The following is a 20627-nucleotide window of genomic DNA, read 5'->3' as shown; positions in this document are numbered from 1 at the left end:
GACACCTGTTTCCCCAGTTTGGGGCCCCCTTTGCTCCGAAGCAGAAACGGGCCGCTCCCGCCTTGTCCCGAGGGCGGGCACCCTAGCTGGCGGAGCTCACCTTGAAGAGCTGGACCCCGACGCAGGCAAAAATGAACTGCAGGAGGGTGGTGACCAGGACGATGTTGCCGATGGTGCGGATGGCCACGAACACGCACTGTACCACGTGCTGGGGAGGGAGCGCCGATGGGGGCCAGGCTGCAGCACCCCACCCCCGCTACTCCAGCCCAGGAGACCCCAGGACTGTCAGCCTCCCTGCCCCCCAGCTGGCTGCAGGCAGAGAGGCTGGGGGAGCGTGACTGCCCAGCCTCAGCCTCAACCTCCATGGGCAAAGGCCATGGGATGTATCCAGATGCTGGGCTGAGGATTTTGGAGCTGGCCCTGTAGCCCTCCCCACCCCTGGGTGCCGCCCAGGTCCTCTCACCTTCAGCCCCTTGGCTCTGTTGATGGCTCGCAGGGGTCGGAGCACCCTCAGCACCCTGAGGATCTTCACCACAGAGATGGAGCTGGACCTGGGGAGGCAGCCAAGGGCAGGGCTGAGGGCAGTGACACCCCAAGGACCTGGTCCGTCGCCATGGCTGTGAGACACCCTTCCCTGTGGCTTGGTGCTCTGGGGCCCCAGCCAGCCCTGCCCCTGCTCACTGGAGTCCCATGGAGATGAGGGACACGGCCACCACCAGCAGGTCCAGGATGTTGAAGTAGTTGCGGCAGAAGGAGCCCTTGTGCAGGAAAGCGCCGTAAGTGGTCATCTGCGGAGAGATGAGCGGGATCCTGGGTGGGGACTGGCTGCAGACGGACCTCCAGGAGGGGCAAAAAGCTGCCTGCCGCAAGGTCTCCGTATTTCCCCCCAGGCTGTGAGCTGAAACCACATCTGGTCTCCTGGGTTCTGCCTCTTTCCCTGCTTCTCTCCACCTTGCCCTTCCCTCGCCCCTGCCATCCAGCCCCTGAGTGAGTTAGAGCCACCTCAGGTGCGGTTCTCTGTCTCAGAGATGCCCCACAGCCAAGCTGAAGTGGTCCCATGCCTTCACCCACCTTGAGGACAATCTCCACAGTGAAGACAGAGGTGAATGCAATGTCAAAATACCCGAGGATCTGGGGACAGGGCAGGGAAGAAGTCAATGAGAGGAAGGGCAAAGCAACGATTACATTATAACCGCCATCACCATGACCACCACCATCACCAACATCATCACCATCACCACCATCACCACCATCACCACCAACACCATCACCATCACCACTATCATCACCATCACCACCATCACCATCATAATCACCACCATCATCACCATCACCACCATCATCACCGTCACCGCCATCATCACCATCACCATCATTACCATCACCATCATCACCATCACCATCATCACCATCACCATCACCACCATCATCACCATCACCACCATCACCATCATAATCACCACCATCAGCACCATCAGCACCATCAGCACCATCACCAACACCATCACCACCATCACCGTCACCGCCATCATCACCATCACCATCATCAAGCCCAAGCAATAAAAGCCTGTCTGTGCCTCATGCGGCGACAACACTGTTCAGAAGGAGGGGACTGGGCATCTTGGCCCTCCAGGGACTTAAACTCTAAGAAACTCTGCCAGCCACATAGAGGATGCAGCTGAAGTCAGCGCCAGAGGGAGGCGTGCGGTGGCCGAGGTCTGGAGCGGAGAGGGGCGCTGAGCCTGCCGCCATCACCTGATTCCTCATGGACTCGGCCCGGATGGGGTCCTCGGCGGCCAGCGCGGCGCTGCTGAGCATGATGAACAGCAGGATGAAGTTGGTGAACCAGGTGGCGTTGACGATGCGATGACATAGGACGCGAATCCTGTGCGGACGGGAGGGTCAGGAGAGCTGTGAGTTGCTGGACACTTGGGCCTCACCAGCCACCTCTGTCCCGCAGGGGACAGTGGATCACTCCCTCCCGGTCAGCGGAGACTAGCCTGCATCTGGATGGCCCTCTGGCTGGACACAGGCCCGGCTGTCACTCTGTCCCTGCAGCCTCAGTCCCATCTCCCGGCCAAGCCCCTCCCACCACCCTCCCCTCCCTAATGCTCCACCACTGCCCACGGTTTCCCCACCAGAAAGGAGCCAGCAGGCCCGGTGCCTCTCAGGTGCCAGTACCTCCCCCAGAGGTTAGCAGGCTAGGCAGGGCACCAGATCTTAAGCTAAAGGAATGAGTGTCTCATGGTGCAACTGCGGGCTCAGAGAATCAGGAGAAGGGGGTCTTTTAGAGCAGGGAAGTGGCCCTCCAAGCCCCCGTGGGTGGCCGCCCGCAGCAGCCGCGGGGCCACGCACTTATTGGTGGGGCTGAAGATGAAGAAAGAGCTGGCTTCGGGGATGGGCACCGCCTTCTCCTTCAGCTGCAGCTCGGCCAGCGGCCGCGGGCGGGGGCTCGCGGGGATCTCGGGCTCATCTTCTTCATCGTCGCCTGCGGGGGTGGAGAGAGAGGCCCAGGGAGGTGCCCCTGCATCTTCTGCCTCCAGTGCTCACAAGCTCGGGGGTGCAGGGAGTCCCCACAGGGGACACAAGGCAGGGGACCCGCGAGAGGCTGTCCCTGGGGAGGATTCTCACCTGGGAAGTCAGCGGAGGGGTAGGGGTCCTTCACCTCATTGACGTTGGACTCGAATTCGTCGATTTTTAGCTGTCGGAAGAAAGACAGGACAGTGACAGTGAGAACGAGACCCGTAGTTTCCACTTACGGGACGTCCGCTGGAGGGAGGGCCCGGTGTAGGCTTCTGCTCACTAATCTTCCCTACAGCCTGGGGTCAGGGGACACTATGACATCCCTACTTTACAGATGAGAAGCCAAGCCAGTCAGACAAACTGCCCCAGCTTCTGTGGGGTGAAGCCAGGACTTGGGCCCGTCCAGGCCTGTGTGCTGCGCCCCACCCCACCCCACCCCTGCTTACATCTCCAGGACAGAACTGAGCCCCCCCCCCCCCGGACGCCCTTGCCCTTCTGGGGCTTGTCCCCTGACCCTTGGAGCTCGGCTTCCCTCGGCCCCCAGCCAGGTGGGGGTAGAGTGGTGGGAAGCCAGTCTGGGCCTCTCGGTGAAGCAGGGGCCTAGTGGGGAGGGGCCGCCTTGGCTGGGGTGGGAAGCTGGGACTCTGAGGAAGTCTGGTTGCCAGATTGGGCACCTGTACTTCTCAAGACAAAGGTTCTCCTGCCGGAGCTATAGCCACTAACTGCCCCCGTTGGAGTGGAGGGAGGTGCCCTCATGTGGCTGAGAGCCTCTGTACCTCCCACCCCACCGCAGCACCCTGCCCACCAGCACCCCCAGGCTCAGGGTGAACTAGTAGATTTTTAGAGTCTGGCTCCCCTGGCCCCCACCACCACCCGCCTCTGGAAACTCCCGGTGCTGGGCTCACCTTGGCGGTGGTGGGAATCCCCTCGCCTTTGGGCTTCTGGTCCAGCTTCTTGGCCACCACTGCCTTCTCCTCCTCGGGCCTGTCTGGGAGCCCCCTGGGTTGGAAAACCAATGATGCCCAAAGTGGAGGCCGAGCTAGGAAGTTCTCAAGGAGCTGCTCGGCCTGGAGATGCCTCCGGGGACCCCAAACCAAGGGCTTAGGGGGGCTCTGTGGGGATAGAGCAGCATCCCCGCCAGATGGGACGGGCTCTGGGACGGGCTGTGGGCCTGGGTGAGTTCTCTGAGATGAAGGCATGATTCCCAGCGTGGGCTCCAGTGCGGCTCACGGTTTGGTCCACGACGGGGCTCGAGTCTTTGGAGTCTTAGAAGACGTCTGGCCTCCCCTGCTGGCCTCTCCCTGTTTCCCTCCCCGTCTCGCCTCCACCAGAAATGGGCACTGGAGGAAGCAGGCCTTTGTCTAGAATGACTCAGGGTGGTTGGTTCTCCAACCAGCAGCTTTGGCACCGCCCCGGAGTGTGTTGGAAATGCCTCGAGCCCACCCGGGCTTCCTGAATCGGAAGCTGCATTTGGACAAGGTCCCCGGGTGATTCATTCACAGTGAGAACTTCAACCCACTTCACAGGTGAGCAGCCCGAGGTTCAGCAGAGGGAAGTGACATCCACCACTCGCAATGGCTGCTGGGAGAATCCCTAGAAGCCTCCCCAGGGCACCTGGCCCAGCCTGCCTGGCTCACCTTCCAAGGCCTGTCTCTCATCCTGTCCCCAGGGACACCACACGGGACTGCAGCTCCCCCTGGACGTGCTGGCACAGAAGCCTGCCCTCCGGGCAGCTGTCCCAGTGGTGTGGCCCCTGAGTATCGGGCTCCGGGGAGCCACCTGCCTGGAGCTGGGGAGCTGGGACGCCACCACCACCGAGCACCCACTCACTTAGACATCTTCCTGCGCTTTCTCTCCTCGGCCTTGGCCTTCTGGGCGGAAGTCAGGCTCTCTGCCTCAGCCAGGTTGTCCACGGCAATGGCCAGGAAGACATTGAGCAGAATATCTGGGGGCGGCCAGCTAAGGAGCCCGGGGTTGTGGGTGGAAGGGTGGAGTTGGCCCTGTCTGCATGTTGACCAGACTTAACCCTGCTTCCTGGTGGGGCCCTTGGAGACCCTCTTGCTAGAATTATCCCATGGGAGGGCTTAGGGACAGGGACCAGTATCCTTGGGGAGCTGCATGCAGAGGGTGCCCATGACGGGGGCCTGAATCCATGGTGACCCTGAGCACCATCCATTTCCCGCCCAGGACTGAGCTCAGCCCCCACACTGGGCTGTGTGGGGAGCCCGGAGGCCCTTCAGGGGAGAATCGTGCCTGGCACACCTGAGCTCAAGGGACAGGGGTTCCCTCCCTCCCCCTACTCATAATATCAAATTCCTGGGGACTGTGTCCCTCTCTGCCCCTCCCACCTCTCCCTCCCATCCTTGCCTGGCCCAAGCTCACACTGCCCAGTGCCCTGGACCCACCCCACCTGCCTCCCGCCTCTCAGCCAGGCTGTCCCAGTGTCTTCACAGCTCCTCCACCAAGCCCTGTCCTTCCTCCCACCTGCTCCAGGCTCGCCAGCCTCCTGGGGTGAAGTCCCTCACCTGTAACTTGTCACCTGGCGGATGGAAGGAACCACCCCATAGCTACACCTGCCCTTGCTTGTTGCTGCCCTCCGGCCACCAGGGGGCACCCTTAGCCCCGTTTGAAGCCCGTCTCCCAGCCCCGCCCTAAGCTCCTCCCGGCCCCCCGCACCCCCACCCGCCCAAGCTCCGGAGGGGATACAGTTGCCGCAGACGAAGAGAATGATGAAGTATATGCACACGAGCATGCCGGGGTAGGAGGGCCCGCCGTAGGCCAGGATGCCGTTGTACATCACCGAGTTCCAGTCCTCGCCCGTCAGGACCTGGGGACAGGGCGGGATGACGGGGCGCCAAGGGACGGAAAGTCTTCCTTGGGGACTGCCGTGCTCCCTGGGTGGCTTCCAGGGCTCGCCGGCTGAGCCGTGCCTCCAGCCAGCCCATCCCACACCGTTCATTCATAAACCACCATCTTACTGTGGGCTGGCACTCTGCCGGGTACCAGTGACAGGCGCACCGGACGAGCTGGGCACAGATCCCAGCTCGGGAGCGTGGAGGAGACAGATAAGCAACTGTCACACCAGAGAGGAGCCCAGGGGCTGAGGGAGCCGGCAGGTGGGACCTCAGACTCAAACCTGCAGATCCAAGAAGGCTCCCTGGAGGAGGGGACGCCCACCCTGACGCTGAGGAAGCGGGCAGCCCACCTGGAAGACACTGATGAGGGCCTGCGGGAAGTTGTCGAAGTTGCTGCGCCGCACCTCGGTGTCCTCGAAGTCGTACCGGCCCCCGAAGAGCTGCATGCCCAGCAGGGCAAAGATGACAATGAAGAGGAACAGCAGCAGCAGCAGCGAGGCGATGGAGCGGATGGAGTTGAGCAGGGACGCCACCAGGTTGCTCAGCGACGTCCAGTACCTGCAGGAGGCGCTGAGGTGGAGCCGGCAGCCCCCTCTCACAGGCGCTCGGGGGCCTGGGTGGGCCGGGGGAACCCGGGGAACCCCGGGGAAGGGCTGCCTGGAGGGGGAGGCCCCTGGATTCCTAGCATGGTGCCCAGCTCAGGCGGGCGCTCCGTCGACCTCGGAAATCCATGGAGTCTCCCGTCCCCACACCACCCTCCACGGCTCCCTCTCAGTCTGTTCTTCATGCCCGGCCCCTTTCCCTCCTCTCCTCTTCCTTCCCTTCCTCCCTCTTCCAGACTCGCCTTTTTCTCTTTCCTCCCTCTGTTCCTGCCCTAAAACCACGGTAAGAGGAAAGAGGGGAGGAATGAGGTCCAAAGAGGGACGTAACTCCTCTGGCAGAGATGGGGGTGGTTTCATGGGAACTTGCGGGACCGAGGCCTGGGGCCGCGCGAGGGGCGTGCGCCCAGCCCCGCTCACTTGGTGATCTTGAAGAGCCTCAGGAGGCGGATGCAGCGCAGCACCGAGATGCCCAGGGGGCTCATGGCGCCCGACTCCACCAGCAGGATCTCCAGGATGCCGCTGCACACCACGAAGCAGTCGAAGCGGTTGAAGATGGACATGAAGTACTGGCGCAGGCCCAGCCCGTACATCTTAATCAGCATCTCGACGGTGAAGAGGGACAGCAGCACCCGGTTGGCAACGTCTGGGGGTCACAGCTCGAGCTCAGCGTCTCTCCTTCCCTTCCCTTCCCCGCCTCTCAGCTTTGCCTGGCGCAGCCCCCCACGAGGACTCCCTCCCACGTTTCCAAGTCATCATCCGTGTCCTACCCTCGAAATGGGTGGGTGCATGGATGGAAGGATGGATAGAAAACAACGCCAATATCTACCGACTTCTGTAAAACCCAAGGTGCCACCGGCCGGCTTTGGCCGTCAGCGACATCTGGCTTCCTCCTGGCCCCTCTCACCTTGCAGGTGAGTCAACCACAGCGGCTGGTTGTGGTGCTCAGAGGCAATGGACAAGGTGTTGAGGGCCACGATCAGGATCACCAGCCAGTAGAAGACTCTGGACTTGACCACGTCGTGGCACTTCCAGCGGAAGATGCGGTTCCACTGCCTCCAGTGTCGGCTGGGGGAGACGGAGCAGGATGAAGGCAAGGAAGCGCTTTGCCTGAGCCCCACCTTCCTGCATTATTTCCAGGTAGACCCGGCCGCACTGGGCCTGACCACCCCTCTGCCTCCAGCACTTGAGCTGTGGAGCCCGGCTTGTCTGCAGCCTCAGCTGTTCCTAGTTAAGCCTCCCTCTCTCAAAGGCGTATAACAATAACGCCAACCTCAGAGAGAACCAGAGATAACACACAGTGCCTGGCACAGAGCGGGGCTCCGTTTGTCTCAATTTTAGCGAGGCCAACACTGGCATGCTCTGCTATGCCCATTATAAAAGCAATTCTTTATAAATGAATGGTATCTGGTGTTGGGAAGGGTTGGGGATAGGGCACTTGGACCGTCTGTGCTGGCTTCTTGGAGAGCAATTTGGCAGCATTTACCAAGGTTTAAAATCTATACACCCTTTGGCCCAGCAAGTCCTTTTCAGGGAATCTGCCAGCAGAAATAAATGTTTATGCTTCTGCCAACCTGCACCCTGGGGCACTGTTTGTATACGGTCCCAAACTGGAAAGCTTGATGGAATCTATGTATCTAAATACCCTCACCACGAGATACTTCTAAGTGTTACTAAGTATCCCCACCATGAGATACTTTTAAATGTTACTAAGTATCCGCACTGTGGGTTATTCTTAAGTCTTACTAAGTATCCCCACCATGAGATACTTTTAAATGTTACTAAGTATCCGCACTGTGGGTTATTTCAAAGTATTACTAAGTATCCATGCTGTGGAATATTTTACCACAAAAGAAGGTATGTGAGCTGTCAAACCATGAAAAAACCAGGAGGAACTTCGAATGCACATCACTAAACGAAAGAAGCTAGTCTGAAAACTATGTGACTTTCTGGAAAAGGCAAAACTGTGGAGATAGTAAAAAGATCAGTGGTTCCTAGCAGTTGGGGGTTGGGAGGGATGACTAAGCAGAGCACAGGGGATTTTTAAGGTGGTGAAAATACTCTGTGTGGTACTATAATGGTATATACAAGTCACTATTCATTTGTCCAAACCCATATAGAATGTACAACATCAAGGGTGAGCCCTAATGTCAACTGTGGACTCTGGGTGACGATGACTTGTCAATGCAGGTTCATCAGTTGTAACACATGTAGCATCATGGTGAGTCGTAACACATGCTGATAATGGGGACGCTGAGCATGTGGAGTGGGGGGGGAAACAAGGGGTACATGCGAGATCTCTGTACTGTCTGCTCAATTTGGCCATAAAACCTAAAACTGCACTTAAAAAAATGAAGTCTTAACAAAAAAAGAGATATGTGTATGAAGTTGCCCTCAATAGATAACTTTAAGTTAAAAATGTAAGTTACTGGGTAAGGTATAAATGACACTCATTTGTTCATCAAATACCTGGCAGCACCTCCTGTGAGTCGGGCACGGCTCTGGGCTCTGGGCTCTGATGTGACAGTAGTTATGTCAATAACCCGCCGGTAAAAAGGTGAAACAAACCCCAGAAAACCCGCTGTGTGTGTGTGAGAGAGAGATGAAAACATGGAAAAGGCTTCAGAGGGATGCTAATCTGTTGCCATGGCTACCTCCGCGCAGGGCAGGGGAGACCTTCATCTTTTCTTTGATGTGCTGCTCTATTGTTTGATCTTTCAAAAATCTCAGTGATGTTTGAGTTAGTAAATGAAAGCAGCCAACCAAACAAACAAGCCCTCCCTGTGAGACAAATGCCAGGGGGCCTGCCTCCTTCCAGCGAAGCTCACCTGCTGCTCTTTGGGGTGCACACCTGCCCCTGCCCTGCAGGGGTTCCAGGACTCACTGCCCAGCCGCCGCTCTGGGCAGAAGAAGCAGCCAGATGTGCTGGTGCCCTGGGCAGTGATCTATAAACAGGCCACCTGCTGGGTGCCCTCCGACCCTGAGGGACTGGGGGACATGGCTCTGGAGCCACCCCAGAGGGAGGTAACTGGGTTCTAACGCGCCAGTTGCAGGGAGCTCGGGGCTGGGAGGATCCCGGGAGATGGGTGGACACTCACACAAACTGGATAATTTTGTTCAAACCCTCGATCTCATACAGGCTCTCAGTGTCGGAGCCTCCTTCGTCCAAAGACAGCTTTCCTGGGGACAAGAGAGACACAGTAGGCCAGCTTCCTGGGCCCCTCTGGACTAGATACACCTGGAGAAGGGCCCACGGACTGGACACACCTGGGACAGCAGGCCCTGCGTGGGCCTGGGTCCCTCTGATTTCCTGAGACCAGAGCCCCAGGAGCCCTAGAGGGAAGGGGGTTATGGACAGGCAGCATGGTACCTCGTACCCAGGGAGAGCCTGGGGCACACCCAATGCCACCGTCTTCAGCTGTGAGGCTTTAGGCCAGCGACGCCCTCTAAGGGCCTTGGTTTCCTTATCTGCAAAGTGGCAACACTTCCCCCGCTCCCGGGCCCCCCCAGGCTTGTGGGGGTCAGTGAGGTGGTGCTCAGCTCGGGGAGGGCCTGCCAACCATGGCCTTGGGCCCCGAACCTTCTCGAAAGTCCTCCACGTCCATGACCTCGCCCTGCGTGATCCAGCTCATGTAGCCGCGCAGGTCCTCGTCCAGCTGCTGCTTCTCCCGGAGCTTCTGGAAGGTGCCCCGGGACTTGGCCTTCTCCCGCTCCTTGGTGAACTCCCTGCAGTGGGGCAGGGGAGGCGGGAGGGAGGAGAGGGGAGGGGGGGCGGGAAGGACTGAGCTTCTCAAGGACACACAGAGCACAGTCTGCGGCTGGGTTCGCCCCCTCCTCCTGGCCCGGGTGTCGCCTAGGGTGCAGGTGCCCTCCTGGTGGCCGAGGGGCAGCCCCCACACCCCCTCCCCTCCCCCCTCCAGGAGCACCTGGGACCACTTCTCATCTCTTCTCATGTCTTCTCATCCCACCTCCATTTCTCCTACTCGCTTTGGGGTTCCCTGGGACATGGGGGGTTAACGTCTTGACTATCCATTGCCCTAACTGATCAGGCACAGATCCTGCTCCGCCCTACCTTAGAGAGTTAGTTCTGCTCACAGACCTAAGGCCTGGGGGAAAGTGTCCCGGGCCTGGTAAGAACCAGGTGACAGGAAAGGACCCGAGGGACAGAGGGCAGCAAGGATGGGAGGAGGCTTGAAGGGAAGGGAGGAACATTAAAAAACGGAGGGGCTCGTGCCCAACATATTCTATCTCTTCCTTGCTAACCAGGGAGCACGCTCTTGGCTAAAGGGGACCCAGGGATGAGCGGAGGTGCTAATTCGAGTCTCCCTGTCCTGTTCCTGCTCCCCCCTCTTCCTCCCGCCCCCCACTTCCCTCCCTTCCCAGCTGCCTTCGCAGGACCTCACCCGCTCAGGACTCCCAGCACCAGGTTGAGAATGAAGAAGGACCCCAGCAGAATGAGAGTGACAAAGTAGATCCAGGGCCACTCGTTCCCGATGGCATCGTTGACCTGGGAAGACAAAGGTGTGAGTCTCATCTTCCGACCTGAGGGCTCGGGTTCCCTCCCCGAGTTGTCCACCTCAGCAACCCTGGGGGACAAGGTGGGGATCTGTTCTCTGATGAAAACCTAGATCCTGGAGATAAGGGACCTCCCACGGTTGGGGCGGGGCTTGCTGGCGGTCTACCTGACCCACCTCTCCCTCCACCGGCCACCTCCCTGACCTGCCTGTCTCCAGGAGGCCATCTCAGCTGGTTTCTTCACAGCCAAAAGTTTGCAAAGTAGAAGCAGCCTTGGCCTGAGCCTGGCCAGCTGCCTTGTGAACAACCTCTGTGGCCCGAGACAAGTCGCCCAGCACCTCTGAGCTTCGCTGCCCCACCTGCCTAATGGGAGTGAGGAGACTCCTGCAGCAGAGGCGAAACTACACATGGACAGTCCTTTCGAATGATGGGAGGCTGGCTCCCGGGACAGGAGCTCACGGGAGCTCTTCATATGCTAATCCTCTGTAGTTGCAGAGCACCTGACGGAGCCACAATGCTTCCCTGCAGGCAGCACCTCGCCTCGGCTGGGACTTTCAGCAGCGGAGCCAGAAGGACCAGAGTTCTCGGGCCTATTGCTCACAAGCTCAAGACTGTGGGCAAGTTACTCCGAGCCTCAGTTTCCCTACCTGTGAACCGGGAACAATGCCTCTCCCGCCATGGGGCGATTAACTAGGAAATGCAACCTAGCTCTTAATAACACCAAATAAACGACAGACTCCGCACGAAGCCTCCGGCAGCATTGGCCGTGTGCCCCCACTGACGTAACTCAGTCCTCCCACTGGCCATCACAGCCGCCGTGACGTGGGAAGTAATTTTATGTAACAAACGAGGAAACTGATATCTGACGTTTATAATATGAGAAAGCCGTCTTGCCCAGAGGCAAGAAGAAAGACTCAACGGGCCCATCACCCCCTAAGAAATCGGAGACTCCGGGCCACGAGGAGTGAATCACCAGCCAGGCTTAGGGACAAGTGAGGGAGGGAGACCAGAGCCAGATGCCGAGCTCCTGGCTTCCATCCCTCTCCTTCCCTGGAGTCCTGCACAGATGGGCCGCATGTTGGGGGACTCCCCAGGGAGGCTGGGACACACACCTGGGGACAAGAGGGGGCTGTGCCCCATCCAGGTTTCTCAGGGAAAAGTGACCCCGCGACCCCGGCTGAAGGGCGGTGCTCGGGCGGCTAGGCCTCACCCACCCAGTACAGGACGTCGGTCCAGCCCTCCATGGTGATACATTGGTACACGGTGAGCATGGAGAAGCCGAAGTTGTCAAAGTGCGTGATGCCGTGGTTGGGCCCCGGCCAGCCGCCCCGGCACTCGCTGCCGTTGATGGTGCAGGGGCGGCCTGAGCCCGTCCTGGCGCAGGGAGACGGCTTCTCGTTTTCTTCCGTGGCCACGATGTCTGGAGGCAGGGGCGTTGGGCCGCAGGTGGGCGAGATGGGAGGAAAGTTGTTAGAATCACCGGGTAATGCGTCTGAGACGCTCTTGGCTGGGAAAGCAAAGGCCCGAGGCGGCCTGGGGCACCTACAGGCCCTGATGGGGCACCTACAGGCCACCGTAACCATGACTATTAGCGTAGGCCCCAGGGCCTCCCTGGAGGTGGGCTCCTAGGATCACTTGTCTTGCAGGTGTGACCTGAGTGTCCTTTGTGCCTTAGAAAGGGGGCAGCTGCCCAGCAGGGGTGAAGGGGTGGGTCTCACAGGCTCCACCTTGTGAGCTCTGCCTGGGAGCTGAAGAGGAGACACCCAAGGGTGTGAGAGGTGCTGTCAAGACCTCCAGCTTCAGGGGCTGGGACTTCTCCCAGGGGGGTTCCCTTCTTAACCTACAGCCCCCTCTGTGCCCCTAGGGGTGCCCTCTCATTCCTAAAATCCTTCGGGTTTGATGGCAACTGGACCCCCTTAATGTCGGGATGTCTTAGTCTCCTTCCGTGCCCAGAGATCAGGGTCGCCCATCAGAGCTGAGGCCCTTGGTCGCTGGCCCTGGCAGAGCCATCCTTCCTGCAGTCCCTGGTCCAGGACAGGCCTTTCCTGGGGTCAGCAGGTGTGGGAGGCAATGACCCAGCCTGTGGGTGCTTCTCAGCTGCGTGGCTCCCGGTGAATTGTCCTGGGACCTCGCCCGCTGCCCCGGCCCGGGCGGGACTCACCGGTGCCGATGAAGTAGCACGTCTTGTGCATCTTGCCCTTGAAGAGCTCCAGCCCGATGATGGCGTAGATGGTGACCATGAAGAGGACCAGCAGGGCGATGTGGAACAGCGGCAGCATGGCCTTGAAGATGGAGTTGAGGACGACCTGCAGGCCTGCATCGGGACAGGCGGGGAGAGAGGAGGGTCAGCTCCCCCCGACCACCTCCCGCTCTCCATGCCCTGGGAACCCTCTGGGACACTGAGGTGGAGGGAGGACCCAGATCCGGGCCGGGGAACAGGCTGGGGGAGGAGGAGGGGCGGAGACACGGCCACCCACTGGGCACCCCGGACACCAGCCGGAGGGGTCTGAGCACGCGGAAGGCCCTCAGCGCCTTGACGTCCAGGCCGGCCCCTTTGCTGCCCAGCGGGGTGGTGCTGCTCTGGATGACATTCACCTGCTCCAGGATCACTGTGAAGACCCTGGAGGGGGAAGGGAGGGGAGGGGAGAGGAGCGGGTGCCCCGGTCAGGCGAGCACCGGCCCAGGGCTCTGGGACCCTGTGTCCCCTCTGTGCTCAGCGGACCCGTGGTAAGGCCGAGGGGAGGAACAGCAGGTAAGCTTCACCCCCGGCTAACTGACTCAGTCACATGGGGACCGGCGGGAACCCGGAGCTGCTCTTCTTGCCGGGGCCCGGCCCTGCCCTTCCTGGTCTCCTCCCCTCTCTACGGACTCAACGTTCCGCTTCTCTCTGAGATGTCAAGACCCTTACAAACCCTGCTTTTGATGGCTGACCCCAAGGACCCATGTGTGTGAAACAGGGATGCTCTGTGTGGAGCTGTTTCTGACGCTGTTTTTCCGGGTGCGTGTGTCTTGGGCTCCAGGAGAGGTGGGAGGGGTGGGGGTGTGACCTGCCAGGCAGGGTGTCCTCTCTGCCCACCCCCCAGGGGCTGCCCCCCTGCCTCCAGGATGCTGGCTGTGGTGGTGGCAAACACAGGGTCCTCCAGGCCCCCCCCCTCTCGCCCCTGGCCTCACCCCAGGAAGACAATGATGAAATCCAGCACATTCCAGCCGCTGCGCAGGTAGGCGTCGGGGTGGAAGAGGAACCCGTAGGCGATGATCTTCATGGCGGCTTCGATGGAGAAGACAATCAGGAAGAAATACTCCAGCTTCTCCTGTGGGAGCGAGAGCGGCCCCGCTGTCTCCTGTGCATTCGGAAGACGCCTCTGCTCTTCCCCTCCAGGTACACACTGTTCCCCAGCCGCCTCAGGACCTTGGCACCTGCCTGGAATCCCCCCACCGCACGGCCACACAAGCCGTGGCCAGCCCCCATCCCTGCGGGTCTTCTCTCAGACGTCATCCGTCCCCGAGGCCTTTCCTGGCCACCGAGCTCGGCCTGACGTGGATGTCCCAATCCCTTTGCTTGTGTTTACCCCTCACTAAAAACACCAGACACACTTTTATTTTGTTCATCCTCAATCCTACCCACTAAGCCATAAAGTCTATGAAGTGCGGGGACTGTTCGTTTCTTTATGACTCTTCTCCTGGGGCCCGGAATCGGGCGAGCGAGTGGTCTGGGCAGCCCCTAGAGCGGTGCCCCACCCCCGCGCCAGGACGGCTTGGGCTTGGGCATCTCTTTTCTCCCACCGCTCTGAGAAGGGCAGGGAGCAGGTGCGGTCACATCAGCGGCTCCATTTTCAAGTGGCTGCCGCCCCAGGGCCCAGACCGAAGAGGCGGGGCTGTGGGAAGGGACAGCAGGGCCCAAAATAGTGGCCATGCTCACAGGCCTGCCACCAGCCCTGTGAGAGCAGCCAGCACCTGCCACGGCCTGTCCTGCCCCGGCCTGTCCTGCCGCTGCCCGGAGCGAGCCTGTCCAGGGCCGTGGTCTACTGAGCTGTGGGTGAGGCCACGCCTGCGGGTGGCTCTGTCCTACCCTGAACTCACCGAGCTCACCCTGAGGTCTTCCGCCTCCTGAACCTGCTCTTTCTCACGTGTCCCTGTCTCGGCAGGTGGCACCTGGCATCTGTTTGGACCCCACCACCCACCGAGCTATTTTTCTTCTTCACAGATGAGGAAAGGGGGGCTCAGGAGGAAAGTGGGTGCCCGGGGCTACGAGGTCCCCCGCCCCTGGGTGACTGAGTGGGCAGCTCTCCAGGTGAGCCGGCCTGCGGTCCTGGGGCCACACCTCTCACAGCTGCCCAGGCCCCTGGAATCTGTCTCCACGACCACCTTGGCCTCTGGGTTTGGAGGATGACCCGCTGGGATGAGGGAAGTGGCTATATTTAGCTGGCTGAACTCTCGCTCCAAAGACCTGGGCAGAGCGGGTCCTGCCTCCCACGCCCAGGCCTGGGCTCCTGGAACCTCCGCGGAGGGCTGGGCGGGCTAGGTGTGCAGGCAAGTGAAGAGATGAAGATTTACTGAGCCCCTCCCGGGCTCCAGGCGGGACATGAGGTCGGGCTCTCTCCCACAAACCAGAGCAAGGTGGGGAGAAGGTGGGACCCCGGTTCTGGACAGTCCCCTATACTGGATGGCCCGTTCCAGCTGTGTTATGGTTCTATCATGTGTTATGGGTGGGGGGCAAGGGGTGCAGAACCCTAAAAAGGCCCTCCCAGGAAGGGGAGCTTGGTGGGAAAGGATTCTCTGGGCTCTATCCAGGAGGGGAAACGGGTGGCAGCCCCGTCGCTCACTGGCTGAGCCCCCTTAGCCTCAGTTTCTGCATCTGTCAGATGGGACTTCTCCATGGGGCTGCACTGGGAAGTCCAGGAGCTTGCTCTTGGAAGGTGTCAGTCACAGAGAGCACCCTCAAGGGGCTGGCTGGCAACATTACAGAATCTGGGAGAGCAGCCAACTCCACAGGTGGTCTGGGGGGTCCTGCATCCTCAGGGGTGGGAGCCCCAGCATCGTCCTCCAGCACACAGCCCACCACGGGGCCTCCCCAGCTGGGTGCAGGCCAAGGGGCAAGGAGGGAGCACCGCTTACCAGGCCAATGTTCAGAGAGTAGTTGTCATCCTCGGGCATGGGCAGGTACACGGCCAGGGCCACGCAGTTGGCAAAGATGGTCAGCAAGATGATGGTCTCGAAGGGTCTGGTGCCGGGGTTAAGGACGGCCCTTGAGTGAGGCGTAGGTTTGCAGGGTCATGGGTGAGAGGGCAGGGAGGGTCAGCCTGCACGGTGACTGGAACGCCCAGCGGATGGGCCCTGCTCTCCGGAAGGTAGAGCAAGGTCCTGGTGCCCTGGGGGCAGGTAATGTCACTCGCAGCTTTGAGACCTCAAAGCTCTGGTTCTGGCTGAGGCTCCTTAGCTGGGAGTCTTAAGGTTCCTCTCTAAGCATCTGTCCACCCCACCTGCCCCACCTGTCCTCTCTCCAGGAGCCATGAATTTCTGAGATTATGGCCGGACAACCTGGGGGGCTCACTTGGAGAAAAGGGGCTAATGGGGGATAGGCTAGGTGCCTGCAGAACAGGACCAGGAGAGGGGATGGCGGGCAGGTGACACCTGAGCCATGGAGCCTGAGGAAGGAGTGGATGACCACCCACTGGACCAGCGCCCTCAGAGCCCCACATCCCCCCAGACACACTGGGCCCTGCACAGCCATTTCTAGAGGCTGACCAGGCCAGGCCAGGGGAGGGAGGGAGGTGGGAGGCACACTGTGCAGTAGGTGCAGAGGCCTGGCGAGAAGGCCCAGAGGCCCAGAGGATGGAGATCCCCGCCCCAGACCAGACCCAGCGGAGGCGGGAGGGTGGTGGCTGAGGCTGGATGGGGTGAGTGCAGCTGTGGGGGCAGGGCCAGCTCTGACCCAAACTGTTCCAACCTGGTCCCACGTCTTCCTTGTCTATGTATCGCTTCTCCTTGGGAACAGCTGGCAGGAGCCCGGCCCCCAGGCCTTCAGAAATATTTCAAATATTCCTGACCCTCTCTGACAGCCACAGGACTCAGGCCTCCCCTCCGCCTGCCTCCTCCCCCCTTCCCCAGATAACCCAGGCACCTCCATCGCTCTTCCTCCCAGAGCTGATGCAAACATGGGAGGGGCTCCCAGTCCCAGGTGGGGTGCAGCCCGGTCCCTCTACCCCACTCCCAGTGGCCTGTCCTGCTCAGCTTCCATCTTTCTCTACTCTCACCCCTCCCATCAAGGGAAGGTTTACTTGCAGTGCCCCCCCCCCACTTTACTCTCTCCAATCCCATCTCAAAAATGAGGCTGTTGTTTCAAAAACCTAAGGGGAGCCCCACGATGATGTGGGCTCGGGCACACCCACCGACAGCCCCTAAACACCCAGCCCTGCCACCGATGGCCAGGAGGCATCTCAGCAGCCACCAGGGCCCAGAAGCCACCACTCCCCCCCCACCCCCCACCCCCCGTCCTTCTCCTCCCCCTGGGCTGAGTCGTCCCTTCCCAGAGGCTCCTCTGGGGCAGTCCCCTCATCTCCAAGTCCCCATCTCCCTGCCCCCCGTGTGTGGTCTGTGTCCCCCCTCCCTCTTCCATGTTGCACATGCCACAGTCCCCTGCCCTGGGCCCAGAGGATACTTCCACTCGACGATGCTGATGCAGGCCTTCCTCAGCGGGTTCTGGAGAGTCAGGCACAGTAAAGCCCGGGGGGGCCTGGGCAGGATCTCAGGGACCGGCTTCTTGGGCTGTTTCTTCCTCAGGCCCTCGTCCTGGGGGGAGGACGGCTCCATGTTCCCGGCAGCCTCGCTCTCTCCTGCTCCCCACCCCGCCGCCCTGGCCTCCCTGCGTCCCCTTTGCCCTCGCCTTGGGGACTGGCCGCTGAGTCTGCAGGGCCAAGCCCGCCTGCTGGGCCAGCAGGGGTGGGGCGGGAGGATTACTCTCCCCACAACCAGGGAGTAAAATTAGCCCCGGAGGCCAGGCAGCTGTCATTCCTTCCCAGCCCAGCCAGCGACAACCCAGCATGTCTCCGGGAGGGGGGTAAGGGGGAGGGGGGAGGGGGTAGAAGGCACAGGGGCCTGGGGTGGGCAATGGGAGGCAGGATGTAGGTTCAAGGCTGGGCAGGACTTTAAGAAGGGTGGGCCCATGATACGGACCCCACTACAGACTGGCTCCCTGGTGCCAAGGTTAGCTCCACCTCCCCCAGCCCCAGGACACTGTCTAGAAAAGGTTTGGGGTGGTCTGGGTGGACGGCTCAGCAGGCTGCAGGCTGCCCAGCCCCCTCCCACCTCTGCACCTGCCCCTACAAGGCCAGGACTCCTCCCACACCCCCATCAGGGACTGAACCTCTGCAGGCAGGGGAAGGCTCCAGAACAACCTGGGACCTGCCCCTCTCGGGCACAGCACCTGCCACACATTGGGGTGACTGTCTGCTGTGTCCCTTTCCCTCTAACTGCTTTGTCTCTGGGACTCTGCCCACCCCCCCCCCCAGCACTGTCCCTGGAAAGCATGTGCTCAGCTCTTTGTAAAAAAGGTGGTTGAGAACCCCCCCCCCCCAGCAAGTGCCAAAGGGAGTGGGAAGGAGAGAGACACAGGGCACATGAGGGCAGACCATGGTCCAGGAATCACAAACTCAACACATGTTTTATTTCATCCTTTGGTGCAAACGGTGCCAATATACCCATGTGGTCGCAGTGCCACAGAGGCGTACAGCCGAGGGGGAAAAACAGTCTTCACCCAACCTGGGGAACAAGCACAGAAAAGGACCGCACTGGGAGCAGGGGACGGGTTGGTGGCCCTCCACCAAGGAGGCCAGAGAGCGCCACAGCCTGGGCAGGAGGGGGATGGAGCAAGCTCCCGGCGGGGACGCTGGCATCTGAGGCCATCTCGTGGCGCGTGGGGCAGGGCGCATCCGGACCAAAGCGCGGCTCGCCTCCTGGGGACTGGAAAGCCCAGGGCTGCGCCTGTGGCCCGGAGGACGGCACAGGGCACCGCGGCCGGCTGCGCACAACCAGAACCTGGGCCCCTGCTTCCCCCGGCGCGGGGCAGAAGCTGAAGCGGAGCCAGACCCCGGGGCACCCATCCTGGGCGGCCCTCCTGCGCGCTCTCGGGTGGCGCGGCAGCTTCCCCAGGCCCTGCGCCCCGCTGCGCCCACCCGGCTCCTCTGCGCGTCTTGGCCCCTCGCACCCCTGCCTTGCAACTCCGTCCAGCTGGAAAGGAGGAGGAGACCGTTCGTGGGGCGGGGAAGGAGGGGTCGCAGGCACACCTCCGAGGGCCCGGGTCCGCCCCGCCCCGCCGTGACCCCGCAGTCCCAGGTCTCTCGGCAGGAGGGCGGCCCTGCGCACCCAGGTCACTGGCTGGATTCCTCCGACTCCAAGCCCGGCGAGGAGGGGCAGCGGGGGCCCTCGGGCGGCTGGGCGTCGCCGGGGCGCTCGGGCCGCGGGCCGTCGGGGGCGGCGCGCAGCAGCTCCTGCAGGTGCCGGATGTAGCGGATGGCGGCGCGCAGCGTCTCCACCTTGCTCAGCCGCCGCTCGGCCAGCGCGCCCGGCAGGTGCCCGCGGAGGCGCGCGTAGCCCTCGTTCACGCAGCGCACGCGGTGCCGCTCGCGCTCGTTGCGCTTGTGGATGAAGGCGGGCTCGAAGGCGCAGTCGTAGGCCCCGAGGGCGCCGGGCCCTGGCGCGCAGGGGAAGAGGCCGGCGTAGGCGGCGGCGGGGCCCGGGAACAGCAGGAAGGGCACGGCGCCCGGGGGCTCCGCGGGCAGGGGCGCCGGCCGGGGAGGGGGCGCGGTCCCCAGCTGCATAGCGCCGGGAGGCGCCGGGGGCCCCCGGTCCATCAGCGCCCGGCAGAAGTGACCGTTCATGGTGCCGAGGGGGGCTGTCCCCAGGGCCAGACTCTCCCCGAGTCGCCTCTGCTGCTCTGGGTCTGTGCGTCCCCACCGCGGGGACGAGTCACATCGCCAGCAGCTGCTCTGGGGTTCCAGGACTGGTTAGGGTTTCTCTTCGCTCTTTGGAGTGGCTTCCGCGGTCCCCCTAACGGGCGCCATCGCTGCGGGCTAGGCTGGCACCGGGCAGAGACTCAGCGCGCACAGGCTACGGCCCAGCCCGGTGCCCGCAGAACTTGGGGCGCGCTCCGGGCGCGCGCTCTCCCTCGCGGGCCATGTGGACTCCTCCCCGGGGGAGGGGGGCGCGAACCCTGCGGCTGTGTGCTGGGGCCCCAGAGCTGGGGCCTGGTTCCTCACGACTTTGGAGACCCCAGGATGCTTGGGGGGGTCAGGAACTGACCCCAGAGGGTCCCGGGAACCGTCCTAAAGAAGAGGCGTGGACAGACACATGGGTTAGGAAAGGCCTGCAATGACGCGCAGGTGTCACCCCCACCCTCGCATGAGATTGTAGCTTTGTAAGGGGGGGCACCTGCCGAAGAGGAGACCCCAGAGCAGGGTTCCGGCCCTGTGTCCGCCCTTGCTGTTGGTCAGCCCCTCTGAGTCCTGCTCCACAGACGGAGAGAATTAAAACATCCCCTACGGGAGGGTAATAATACATGAGAATCGAGAGAGAAAAATATACCCCAAACATCTCCAGGCCCGGCTTATGAAAAGTGCCAACGATGTCATTTCCTTGGATAGTGGGGATGAGTCTCAACACTGCTACCTTCCAGGCCCTTCCATCCGCGTGGCCTCTCCCCCTTGTCCCCAGTGTTCCCCCTGTGGCTTCACGTTTGAACCAAGAGCTCGGAGGGGCTCCCACTGGCCTCGAGAGCGTCTTAGTAAATTCCGATTCCTGCTGGAGGGACGTCCCTCTGCAGGTTCAAATGACTGTACTGTTGAGCGTCTGCTCGGGTGGGAGAGGCCCCAGGTCACCTGGGCGTCCTCGGGAAGGTAGCATCTCCTGGAGGATGTTCTTAGGAAGGTGACCAAGGAAATCAGACTGAGTCCAGCTCCAGGCGCTGCACCCCCGGGCACCTCAAGCAAGGAGCCCTCTTGCTTAAGCTCAGAAAAACTCAGAAGTGGGACCCTCTCCCCTCAAAGCCTGGCAGGACCTGCTCCATCCTTTCAGATCAATGGACTGGGCAGAGCCAGTGGTCAGCATTGCCACCGAGTGGCCACGAGAAGCAATGGCAACC

The 20627-nt window shown here is 61.4% G+C and overlaps 2 protein-coding genes across 2 annotated transcripts in view; both read right to left on the bottom strand.

Moving 5' to 3' along the window:
* The window catches only part of CACNA1S (calcium voltage-gated channel subunit alpha1 S), a 30674-nt gene extending 13295 nt beyond the window's left edge, over positions 1 to 17379 (bottom strand). Inside the window, exons 1-22 of the mRNA XM_081123920.1 lie at positions 17151 to 17379; positions 15608 to 15713; positions 13664 to 13803; positions 12970 to 13112; positions 12654 to 12806; positions 11707 to 11912; positions 10381 to 10484; positions 9558 to 9703; positions 9076 to 9157; positions 6885 to 7045; positions 6398 to 6623; positions 5729 to 5936; positions 5230 to 5350; positions 4354 to 4468; positions 3429 to 3522; positions 2632 to 2701; positions 2356 to 2488; positions 1756 to 1885; positions 1072 to 1131; positions 682 to 788; positions 464 to 551; positions 101 to 208 (exon numbers count right to left, since the gene is read on the bottom strand). Coding sequence (XP_080980046.1) covers positions 101 to 208; positions 464 to 551; positions 682 to 788; positions 1072 to 1131; positions 1756 to 1885; positions 2356 to 2488; positions 2632 to 2701; positions 3429 to 3522; positions 4354 to 4468; positions 5230 to 5350; positions 5729 to 5936; positions 6398 to 6623; positions 6885 to 7045; positions 9076 to 9157; positions 9558 to 9703; positions 10381 to 10484; positions 11707 to 11912; positions 12654 to 12806; positions 12970 to 13112; positions 13664 to 13803; positions 15608 to 15713; positions 17151 to 17302 — 2853 coding nt within the window. The 5' untranslated portion in view covers positions 17303 to 17379. The remainder of the gene's footprint in view (positions 1 to 100; positions 209 to 463; positions 552 to 681; positions 789 to 1071; positions 1132 to 1755; positions 1886 to 2355; positions 2489 to 2631; positions 2702 to 3428; positions 3523 to 4353; positions 4469 to 5229; positions 5351 to 5728; positions 5937 to 6397; positions 6624 to 6884; positions 7046 to 9075; positions 9158 to 9557; positions 9704 to 10380; positions 10485 to 11706; positions 11913 to 12653; positions 12807 to 12969; positions 13113 to 13663; positions 13804 to 15607; positions 15714 to 17150) is intronic.
* Positions 17380 to 18858: 1479 nt separating this feature from the next.
* ASCL5 (achaete-scute family bHLH transcription factor 5) lies at positions 18859 to 19368 on the bottom strand (the record flags this gene model as incomplete). Its single annotated transcript, XM_081123981.1, has 1 exon — positions 18859 to 19368. The coding sequence occupies one exon, from the start codon at positions 19366 to 19368 to the stop codon at positions 18859 to 18861; it is 510 nt and encodes a 169-aa protein (XP_080980107.1).
* Positions 19369 to 20627: the final 1259 nt, after the last annotated feature.

This window comes from Miniopterus schreibersii (genome assembly GCF_964146895.1).
Source record: "Miniopterus schreibersii genome assembly, chromosome: 21".
NCBI lineage: Eukaryota > Metazoa > Chordata > Mammalia > Chiroptera > Miniopteridae > Miniopterus > Miniopterus schreibersii.
This window is presented reverse-complemented; position numbering and strand designations above follow the sequence as displayed.